The 10,951-nt window shown below is 48.3% G+C and overlaps 1 protein-coding gene across 1 annotated transcript; it reads left to right on the forward strand.

Annotated features, from left to right (window-relative positions):
- The first annotated feature begins 2,609 nt into the window (after positions 1–2,609).
- FAM110C (family with sequence similarity 110 member C) lies at positions 2,610–10,706 on the forward strand. The gene is made up of 2 exons (XM_008981228.4): positions 2,610–3,699; positions 7,421–10,706. Exon 1 carries the CDS (start codon positions 2,712–2,714, stop codon positions 3,666–3,668), a length of 957 nt encoding a protein of 318 aa, XP_008979476.3. The 5' UTR covers positions 2,610–2,711; the 3' UTR covers positions 3,669–3,699; positions 7,421–10,706.
- The last annotated feature ends 245 nt before the right edge of the window (positions 10,707–10,951 follow it).

The raw sequence follows: 10,951 nt of genomic DNA on the forward strand, positions 1-10,951 counted from the left end.
TGTTCTTATTGTTCGTCTCCCACTCATGAGTGAGAACATGCAGTGTGTGGTTTTATGTTCCTGTGTTACTTTGCTGAGGATAATGGCTTCCAGCTCCATCCGTGTCCCTGCAAAACACATCATCTCATTATTTTTCATGGATGCATAGTATTCCACAGTGTATATGTACCACATCTTCTTTATCCAGTCTATAATGGGCCTTTGGGTTGATTCCACATCTTTGCTATTTTGAATAGTGCTACAATGAACATATGTGTGCATTTATCTTTATAAGGCAATGATTTATACTCCTTTGGGCATATATACAGTAATGGCACTATCTTTATAAGACAATGATTTATATTCCTTTGGATATATACACTGCAATGGTATTCTGGGTCAAATGATATTTCTGGTGCTAGGTCTTTAAGGAACAGCCACACGGTCTTCCCCAGTGGTTGAACTGATTCACGTTCCCACCAACAGTGTAGACGAGTTCCTATCTGTCTGCAGCCTTGCCAGCAGCTGTTGTTTCTTGACTTTTTAATAACAGCCATTCAGACTGGCGTGAGATGGCATTTCATTGGTTTTGATTTGTGTCTCTCTAATGATCCACGATATTGAGCTTTTTTTCATATGCTTGTTGGCTGCATAATGTCTTCTTTTGAGAAGTGTCTGTTCATATCCTTTGCCCACTTTTTTTTATATTTAATTTTTTTGAGATGTAGTTTCACTCTTGTTGCCCAGGCTGGAGTGCAATGGCATGATCTAGGCTCACCACAACCTCCGCCTCCAGGGTTCAAGCAATTCTTCTGCCTCAGCCTCCGGAGTCGCTGGGATTACAGGCATGCACCACAATGCCCGGTTAATATTTTATTTTTAGTAGAGACGGGGTTTCTATATGTTGGTCAGGCTGGTCTTGAACTCCTGACCTCAGGTGATCCACCTGCCTTGGCCTCCTGAAGTGCTGGGATCACAGGCGTGAGCCACCGCGGGCGCAGCCTCCTTTGCCCAGTTTTTAATGGGGTGGTTTTTTTCTTGTAAATTTAAAACAGGAATTTTTACAAGTGACCAAAGAACCTGAGACTTTTGTTACCTGTCCAAGGTAAACTGTGGACCCGGACTCAAATCCAGAGAGAACTTTACAGTTCTCTGTCTCAGAAGTGCTGCCGCTGCTGCCCATGCTGTGCGAATTAGGAAAAGGAGACACTTTGGGCCAAACAACGGAACAGGTTTTTCCCTCTGACGTAGAGAACAGGCTCGCGGAGCAGAGAGCAGGCTGGACTTGGGTCTCAAGGCCGTCCTCGTCCTCCCGCATCCTCAGCTCCCCCTTTCTGCTTCTCTCTCTTTCCCTCCTCACCCCCGCATCCGCATCCTTCCCTCTCTTCTCCACTCTTTTCTTCATTGACCCTGACTCCTTTTCCTAAGAGTCTAAGCTGATCCAGCGAGGCCGTCTGGGCGGTCCGGTTTTCTGAAGGCGATTTCTGGTTGTGCGTCTATCCCTGCGAGATTTTGCTTCGCTGGGGCTCAAGGAGATTAAAGAACCCCAAGGCCCGCTCAGCACCACCCTGCTGCGGGCCCCTCCTCGTTGCTGAGGCGTTCGCGCCCACTTTGGACGCCCACGGGCACCTGCTGCGCTCCCTGCCTCCCAGGCTGCGGCTGCTCTGAGAGTTCACCCACGACGGTGAAAGCACAGCCTGTTCTGCGTCGTCTTCGCAGATGCGATAACGTGAGCATGTCACGTGTCTCAGAGGTATCCTTAGTACTTTGTCCAAATTTTGGAAATATTTTATCTTAGACTTTCAGCATTCCTAGGTTGATTCACCGCCTGGTGAACTCGTGGCTTCCCGGTTGACTCGGTTTCAGTAAAAATAGCAAAGATTCTGGGCACTTGGCTGGACTTTTTCCAAATCCACTGAGCCGCGCCTGGGCCCCCAGCCTGCCTTCCCGCGAGTCCGGCGGGTCCTCGGGCCTGGCTGCGCTGCTGCCGACGGGCGACAGGGCGGGACCCGATCCAAGACCCTGCGCTCCTGCCCCTGCGCGGAGGCCGATCCTGGCGTGCGCTGCGTTTTCCTTCCTCTTAGGTTCTACTCCTTTCTGTGACTAAGAATCTGAGCTCAGGTAGAGAAAATTAAACAGTCAGGTTTCCAAACACGATGAGGTCACTTTAAGAATTCAAAGGATGTGAGGCACCTGCCCGGGGGAGGTGGGGGGGGACGTCCCTCGGCTCCCCCTCCCCGGAAATGCCTGCGTCCAGCGGCGACCTCGGGGACTCCCAGGCTGACGCCTGGAGCTGAGCGAGTGCGGAGTTCGGAACCTGCTCGACCCAGCGTCCTCCGGGCGGTCGGCAGCGCAGCCAGATCAGGGGGAGCGGGACACACCGGGCGGGAGGTGAGGGCGGGGACCCCAGACGCGGGCTGAGGGCGGGCGCTGGCACCCGGAGCGCTGCGAGGGGCGGGCCCGGGCGGGAGCGAGGAGGCGGGACGACGGGGGAGCGGGCGGGGACGGTGCCAGTCGGGTGGGCGCTGAGGTCGGGAGGGGCGGGAGCTGGAGAGATTCGCCAATCGGTGCGGACTCCGGTTGTCCACAGCCCCGGGCCTGGGCAGCTGGGCACCCAGGCGCAGTTCCCCACCCGGTGCGGACTTCGGAACCCGCCGGAGGACTGACTGGCGCCGCCCTGCGAGCGCGTCTCCGCTGGACCCGGCGCCCCGGCCGGTCCGTTCCCCGCGGGGATGCGCGCCCTGGCGGCCCTGGACGCGCCCCCGAGTGAGCGGCTACTTCCCCGGGACCCCGAGGCTCCCCGCGACGCCGACGCCGCGCGTCCAGGGCGCAGAAGCGCAGTGGAGAGGCTGGCGGCCGATCGCGCCAAGTACGTGCGGGGCCCGGGGGCGGGTCGGGACGCCGCTTCCCAGGGCAGCGGCCCGGGAGCGGTCAAGTGCCCGGGAAACGACCCTGGGCCCCCGGCCCGCGCCCCCGCCCCGGTGGCTCGCAGGGCTATTGCGCGGAAGCCGCTGAGACCCGACTCGCTCATCATCTACCGCCAGAAATGCGAGTTCGTGCGAGGACCGGGCGCCGACGGCCGCAGGGCGAGCCTGGTGAAGAAGCTCTTCCAGGGGCCGGGCAAGGACAAGGCGCCGGTGCCCCCCGAGACTCCCCGGACGGGCGACGAGGGCAAGGCCGGGAACCCGGAGACCGTCCCGACCAAGCCTGGCCCCGCAGCGGCCCCCGCGGCCCCCGAGACCCCAGCCCCCTCCGCGCGCACCGGCTCCACTGCTCCCTCCACGGTCCCGGCCGCGCCCCCTGGCCCGGAGCCGCGGGTAGTGAGGCGGCGGGGGCTGCAGCGCTCGCAGTCGGACCTCAGCTCGCGCTACTCCGCCGCCCTGGCCGAGTCTGACACCTTCTTCCAGTACTGCGGCCTGGACCCAGAGGTGGTGGAGGCCCTGGGCAGGGAGAACTTCACGGCGGGGTCGGACCGGGTGACCCTCAAGGTGCGCAGCGTGAGCGTCGCCACCTCTGGCAGCGGCTTCTCACGGCACAGCGACGACGACGGGCTGCAGGAGGAGGAGCTGATGGAGCAGGTGCCCAGCACCACTTCCGTGGTCGAGAGGAACGCTCGCATCATCAAGTGGCTGTACACTTGCAGGAAGGCCAAAGAGACCCCGGGCCAGGGGCTGCAGGGGCCGGCATGACCGCCTGCGCCGGAGCGGAGCAGGGCCCAAGGTGCGTGCCTAGAAGGCTGGGGGCGGGGCTGGCCGTGTGCTGGGGGGTGAGCCTTGGTAAGTGGACCCAGCTGGGCGATGGCCGGTCACAGCGGATGCCTAGTATTGAGTGCGATTTGGAGCTGCAGTGTGAAAGAGACCCAAGACACAGACGCAGAGGGTTGTGAGCTGAGCCCCGGGTGCTGAAGAGCAGAAGGTACCAATCCAGGTACCTGCAGATCCAGGCCCTTAGGAATCTGCTGCGTCTGGCTGCCTGGAAGGGCAATTCTCCAAATTAACATGTCCCATTTGGCTTATTATTGTGAACACAGGAGAAATCCAAAATGCTGCCCGAAAGCAGTTTTGCACCCCTGGTATTATTACCTGCGCTGGAAACAGCGTGAGAGCCCTATTCCTGAGTGCGCTGACCTGCGCTGTGGGCGGTTCTGACGTTTGATTGCAGCAGATCCGTCCACCTGCAGCCCTAGGTAGGCGCTGCTGTCTCGCTGGAACGGAAAGGGAGCCTCCCTGTACTTCCTGGAGGCCTGTGCTGAAGTGGTGAGAACTTCACAGGATCTTCTCAGCACTTTGGCTTTCCCCTAGCAACAAAGATCTTTGTTTGGCTAAATTTTATTTAAATTGTTTTGAGAGCTTCAGTTTTTTAAACTAGGCAAATTGGACTAGGCTGTAACGCGAGTCTGTAGTTTATCTGCCTCTGATGATACTGCAGGAAGTAACTTCCTTTTGGACAACGAGTAGTGCCGGATTGACTTCGGGCTCCTTTAGCTTTTCGCGGGAGCGAAGGAGTGCGGGTTCTCACCGTTGGCCTGCTCTTCCCTATTGCTCTTCCCTATGGACATTTTACACAGTAGTGAAGAGAAAGTACCTTTTCAGGGCTCTCTGATAACCAGGAATTTAAACATTGCAACATCTTTTTTTTCTCTTATCCTACAATGACAACTTGCTATCAATAAATTTTTTAAATCATGGAATGAAATTATTGTCTGCCATTGTGATATTCTGGCAGCCTGTAGAGTTCGGGGGACGCTGCCCAAGAGACGTTTGCACAGGACTCACCTACCTTTGGCAACTGAAAAAATATCCAGTAACTTCTCTGGCTATCACTTTGGTATAGACATAAAAATTTGGTTAATTCAGTCTTGGTCTTGAACTCAGAAGTCTCAGGACTTAAGTCCTTCCTTATAATTTATAGAAGACTTGTGTTTCCCACTAGGCGAAGTCCCCAACAAATGTATATAAGCAAATTTCTAAAAAACAAACAAACAAACATGAATTTGTCGTTTTCACAAACTGTGTTTTGGATCTGGGTTGAATGAATGCTGGCAAGGGTATTTTAATGATGGCACCATATGTAGGGCAGGAGCTCTGGAGGGCGGCCATGGTCACTGGAGGGACAGTCTGGTAGATAGTGCCCTAGACCAGATTAAGGGCTGTCTTATGTTAGCCAGTGATTCCTGTGCTATAGACCAGGCTTTCTTTATCCAACAAAGAAGGGAAGGAGGCAGATGGTTTTCCACCTCTGCGTTTTCTAGTCTGTCTAGTAATAATTTGTGTTGCATAATTGAAACCCAGAAATGGAAAAAAGAAAGTTGTCTATTGAAGTACATGAAAAGCAAAGTTATGAATGAGCTCCCTCCAGGTAGCCAGCACATGTGCAGCCAGTAGGTAGACCTGGTGGTATACCGGTGAGATAATAATATGGCATACAAACAAAACCAGAATATAAGCTGACAACATAAAAATAGAAGCAGCCGGCTCCGATCCCTGCAGACCCAGGCTGGTTCCCATCTCCAGTTAGCCAATGTCAAAATAGTCATCTGAGAGAGAATGTAGTTGACTTCATAGACTAAACCCTAAAGACCTTTTAGGCTTGAACCTATGAAAAATATAAGAAATTTAGTTAGCCCATGAGAACTTTCACTTTTATGACAAAGAGAAATAGTTGAAGGAAAACGGAAAGTTATAGCAGGTTTGGGAAGGCACTAAGGATGGAGGCAGGAAAAAGAGGCTCCTGGGCTTCTTCCTCCTCTTGAATCCGTGCGTTTCAGGCAGGAGACAATGGCACTTGTCTTCTGAGAAGTTCTACATTATTTCTTAGAGCAGGGGGCATTCGCACAGAAGCGACCCCAGTTTTTATATGGAATTGGCAGTCACCAGCACTGTGAAGATCTCCCTTACTAATGTACTCCCCTAGACCCAAACCACTATCATTTCTCTGAAACTGCAATGCAGAGACCGACTGCCTGGCTGCTGGGGGCCGGGAGTATGAAGAACACAGTAGCCTGGGCTTTCTCCAGATCACTGGAACAGGGTCTGCTCATGACCTCAGCCCCTGCACAGCTCCCCGCCTCCCAGCACTGGTGTTCCCTCTGGAGACCAGCAGGAAGAGCCAGGACAGAGTGTCACACCTGGTCAGTGGGGCGGTCTTCCGGCTTCTGGCAGAAGTCCCTTGTTCTGAGACCCATTCTGCAACTTCTGGAAGTTGTACAAGCAGGAAATTAAGCTTTTTCTGCTGGAATTTATAAGGATTCATTTTAGGTTTTCATGAAAGATTCAGAAAACCTGAGATGAACAAAGGTAGGTTTTCTAAGTGAAAGAGGAAACATATATTTTCTACAGTGGTTTTTGTCCCCTTGGTAGATAGAGATTTATAAATTATAATAAAAATTTCTCAATTATAATAGAACTAAATAAGTTTCTTGCCTTATGGGGTGAAGATAATTGCTTTCAAAACTGAGACTATCAGAATTGGGGAATGACTCATGTAATCTGCTCTCAAGTCCTCTGGGGAACCCATGAGTCATAGTTGGTCGTACATGGGTAATTTTGGGATTCTATTTGGGACTCTTTTATCTGCTGTGATTTAGTCATCTTCCTGTCTTTCAATTCATCAAACAGGACTTGCCAAAATTTACATCTTTCTAGTTTGCATAGAATACATAAGTTGCTGCTTTTAATACTGGCATAAATAACTTGTCCTTTGGGAAATTGGGGATAAAACATTGCTTAGTTTCAAGGGGCAGAAATGTTCAGACATTCCACGGCTATCTTCGCATTTATCCATGACACAAAGAAAGAAGATGTACCTGTAGAAGCCACGGAAAGCTGCTGGAACAGAGTTGTGTCTCATGTTTGCAAAGATGCAGTGGGAACACAGAACAGAGAGCTCAGGACTTCTCAGCCTTTCTACTCCTTCTTCTTTGACTATTCTGGAAACTTACGCAACTAGGAACACATTTTAGGTAAACGAATGGCTTGAGTAGCCATAAGGCCACTCTTCCCTGTTGTGTGACCCACCCCCGGGCCTTTAAGAGATATTGGTGTTTGAAAAGGGAGGAGTCCGATTGCCTTCAGATACTCAGTTTGACTGCCGCCTGTTTTGTTGTCCGACTCGGTGGTAGTTAGCACTGGCCTTAGCAACATTTAAAGAAGTTTTCTTTACTGCCCCATGAGTAGTTGGAGGCAAAGAGAAATTTTTAAGGCCCAGAAAAAAGCCTGCAGGGAGATGGAATTTGTTCTGCCAGAGAAATGGGATGATAGCTGAATTTATAAAGTTACTGACCTCTTTGCAAAATTTAAAATGCAAAAGAGGATGTTTCAAAATGCAGAGAATGTCAAAAAACAAAAACGACAGAGACCAGATCTGTATAATATTTAGTTTTTATTATACTAACTTTTGTCTGGACTGGAGTTGATTCACTGTTTTTTCTTTAACTCCACAGGAAGCAAATCTTCCCGATGATGAAGACTTCTTTTTTTTTTTTTTTTTTTTTTTTTTTTTGAGATGGAGTTTCGCTCTTGTTACCCAGGCTGGAGTGCAATGGCGCAACCTCTACCTCCTGGGTTCAGGCAATTCTCCTGCCTCAGCTTCCTGAGTAGCTGGGATTACAGGCACGCACCACCATGCCCAGCTAATTTTTTGTATTTTTAGTAGAGACGGGGTTTCACCATGTTGACCAGGATGGTCTCTATCTGTTGACCTCGTGATCCGCCCGCCCCGGCCTCCCAAAGTGCTGGGATTACAGGCACGTGCCACCGCGCCCGGCAGTTTTGTATTTTTAGTAGAGACAGGGTTTCACCATGTTGGCCAGGCTGGTCTCGAACTCCTGACCTCAGGTGATTTGCCCAACTCGGCCTCCCAAAGTGCTGGGATCACAGGCGTGATGATGAAGACTTCTTGAAGGATTTCATGGGTGACTTGGCATCCCAGGGCCATTTTGCCAGTATGCCTAGGTGACCATGATTGCTGTTTTCCCTGGGAATACAGCACCCCATTGACAAAGCTTACGCGCTCTCAGGTTTCAAATACAACAGAGAATATGGGAACACAGATTTTGAAATTTAGCTGAATTGTAATGGCTGAATCTCTAAGAGGCATTTTCCTTGTCTGAGGTGAAAGTAGCATTGCTTCCAGAGGGCTAACCCTACAGCCGTGTGGAGATCTTTTTGACTGACTTGCTGACAGAACGGACTGTGATGCATTTTAACAATATCTAAGTTGATTTTTTTTAAATCAAGGAAAATGAAAACCAAGCATGAATGCCACGTTATGTGCTCCTTTTGACCATCCTGGGCTGATTAGCATCATTTAAATCAAAGTAATCATGAACAGGTATATTCTGTTTCAATCCCGTGGCCCAGAAAGAGTAAACACACACGGTCGCGCACACCGACCCCACTTGCCAGAGCATTACTGCACTATAAACTACATTTAAATCCCAAACTATACTACTGTGTACCTTATTTAACAAATCAGAGAGCACTTTAAAAATAACTGGAGGACCACAAGGTCATTCTATTAATGCCATTCTCCATTTGGGTTGTAGGCATGGGGAAGTACCCATTAAAAGATGAATTCGAGTTTAAATACTGATCAGTAAAACCTCGTACTGTAACTGGACAGTTTCGGGAGGGTTGGAAGAAGAATCTCCAGTTTCCTGGTCAGATGAATACAACGTTTCACTTTTGCAGCTCTATTTAGAATGTACTTCACAGTTCTCTTGTTCCCAGCTTCCAAAAAGAACCGAAAACTGGTTTACATGGAACACAGGCATCTGAGGCAGGACCTCTTCGCTGCCCTTTGATCTGACTCACACCTCCAGATATGACATAATCAACCCACATCTGACTTTTCTACATCACTCTTTTCTACAAAGAGCATATTTTGAAACACGGGACAGCCTGGGGGTGGCTGGAATGAGAATGTTGATGGGGGTTACTGGGTCCCTGATTGTGAACTCGTTCATGACACCCACAGAACCTTCTGAGAAATAACCCAAAGAAAATTTGTTACCCAGCCAATTCTTCAAGAGCTTACTATCAAAATATATCTTTTTCAGAAGAAAATCATTAGCCAGAAGAAAGTGCAGGGGGGAGAAATGGGTTTCTCACTGATACCATATTTTGTTAACCATTTCATTTTGAATTATTCAAGTCTTGGTTAATATTGTATTCTATTTTTGTGACTATTTTACTGTGAGAGGAGGTCATTGGGTTACTTAGATATTTATTTTTACACAGTTATTTGTCTTCTGATAGTTTTATTTTACTTCATGTGATTTTAGTTTTTATCAGTATAATTTTAAATCATGTTTTTCTTGGTCATCTCTGTGTATATTGTATAATTGAATTTTTATCGTTTGACTGCAAGTGGAGTGTCTGCCACTCAGTACTGTAGTGACTTGTTTTCAAGTAAGTCCCAGATGCAGGTTTGGGAGTCTTTTCTGGCCACCAGATGCACCTTTCTGAATGCAGACTCTGTCAGGACAGCAGGTCCCCTGATCTAAGCATTTCCCAATGGTTGCTCTGAAAATGCTGCTGTTTTTCTGTTCACTGCATTGCACTTAGTTAAAAAAAGATAATGTTAAGGACGAGAGCAGTTTTTTTAAAGGATCTCTTCAAATACCCAGTTCCTTATTTTCAGATGTCCCATTAATTTTATATATGAAAACTTTACGTAAAAGTTTCTATTGTCAGAGCAGGATGGATGCAGCCTGGGGCGGATTTATTTAAGATCAAAATGGTGAAGATTCATCATTCATATAATAGGTGAAAAATATAAAAACAAAGTGGTTTCCACTAAAACCACCAAGATCGTTTAGAACTGTCTGCATCTTCGGTGGTGGCACAGGAAAAGAGAGAGTTCATTGGAGTAAATTCTAAAAGTACGCATCAGAAACGGGCATGAAGAACAGGGAATCGGGTGGCATCAGAGTCCTAAGAAGTGAGTTAATCCTCCTTCCCTTCCATTTAGATTCATGTCTCAGCTCCATGTCTTGAGTATGTGTAAAATGTGAGAAGTTCTTTCTTCAGCCAGCGGTTACTCACGTCTTTAATCCCAGTGCTTTGGGAGGCCAAGGTGGGAGGATCACTTGTGCCCAAGGGTTTAAAGCTGCAGTGAACCATGATTGCACCACTGCGCTCCAGCCTGAGTGACAGAGCAAGACCCTGTCTCTAAAAATATACATAAAAAGTAAAACTAAAGAACGTCTTGCCTAAACCTGAATTACTCAATTTAATGAGTGACTTTGAGAAAAATCAGACTGTTTAGTTCAGTCTGTATGAAAAGGTTTTGATTGCTTTCCACAGGAGGGTGCAGCAGTGACAGCTGAAGATGCTTATATTTGTTCATGAAATAATGACATTTTAAAAAAATGTAATTAAACATAATGAAAAAATGATTGATAGAGCAAAGAAAATAACAGTAGTCTTTTTCACTTATATGTGGGTACGGATCAGCAATGCCTTAGAGTAAAAGGTACTCATGTACCTAGCTGGTTTCCTAGTTATGTGTACACATAAATACACGTAGTGTTTTAAACTACTGGGCATTGACACTGGTTGGTTCAAAGTTCAGCACTGTGGTTATCACCGGTGATGCCGGAAAGCATCAGTAGACTTAGACAATCGTTATGGCAGTTTCCAGACAGAGCTTTTTCTATATACTATTTGTAACTGGTGTGCAATATTGAATATTCTGTATTAAGGAAATAAAGTATTTTTATCATTTATTCATACTGATTTATGAGTTTGAATAATGTGGCAAAAATTTGAAATGGGAGCCTGCTCATCACAGTTCCTTGCCTTCTGTTTTCTCCTTTTCTTCTTGAGTGTCCTCTTAACAGATTACGGGGAGAAATGAGGGGAAGGCATCCCAAGGCTTGTCCTAGGTGAGTTGTGAAATCATCGACTCTCCTCAAGGTGAAATGCAGTCAAAGCCGTTTTGGATGTTCTGCACTTTGCTTTTCTTTAAT

Source organism: Callithrix jacchus, chromosome 14, assembly GCF_049354715.1.
Source record: "Callithrix jacchus isolate 240 chromosome 14, calJac240_pri, whole genome shotgun sequence".
NCBI classification, from domain to species: domain Eukaryota; kingdom Metazoa; phylum Chordata; class Mammalia; order Primates; family Cebidae; genus Callithrix; species Callithrix jacchus.

Bases quoted from the DNA above. Each gene is read 5' to 3' on its own strand.
- FAM110C (XM_008981228.4), top strand. From the start codon at position 2,712: ATGCGCGCCCTGGCGGCCCTGGACGCGCCCCCGAGTGAGCGGCTACTT.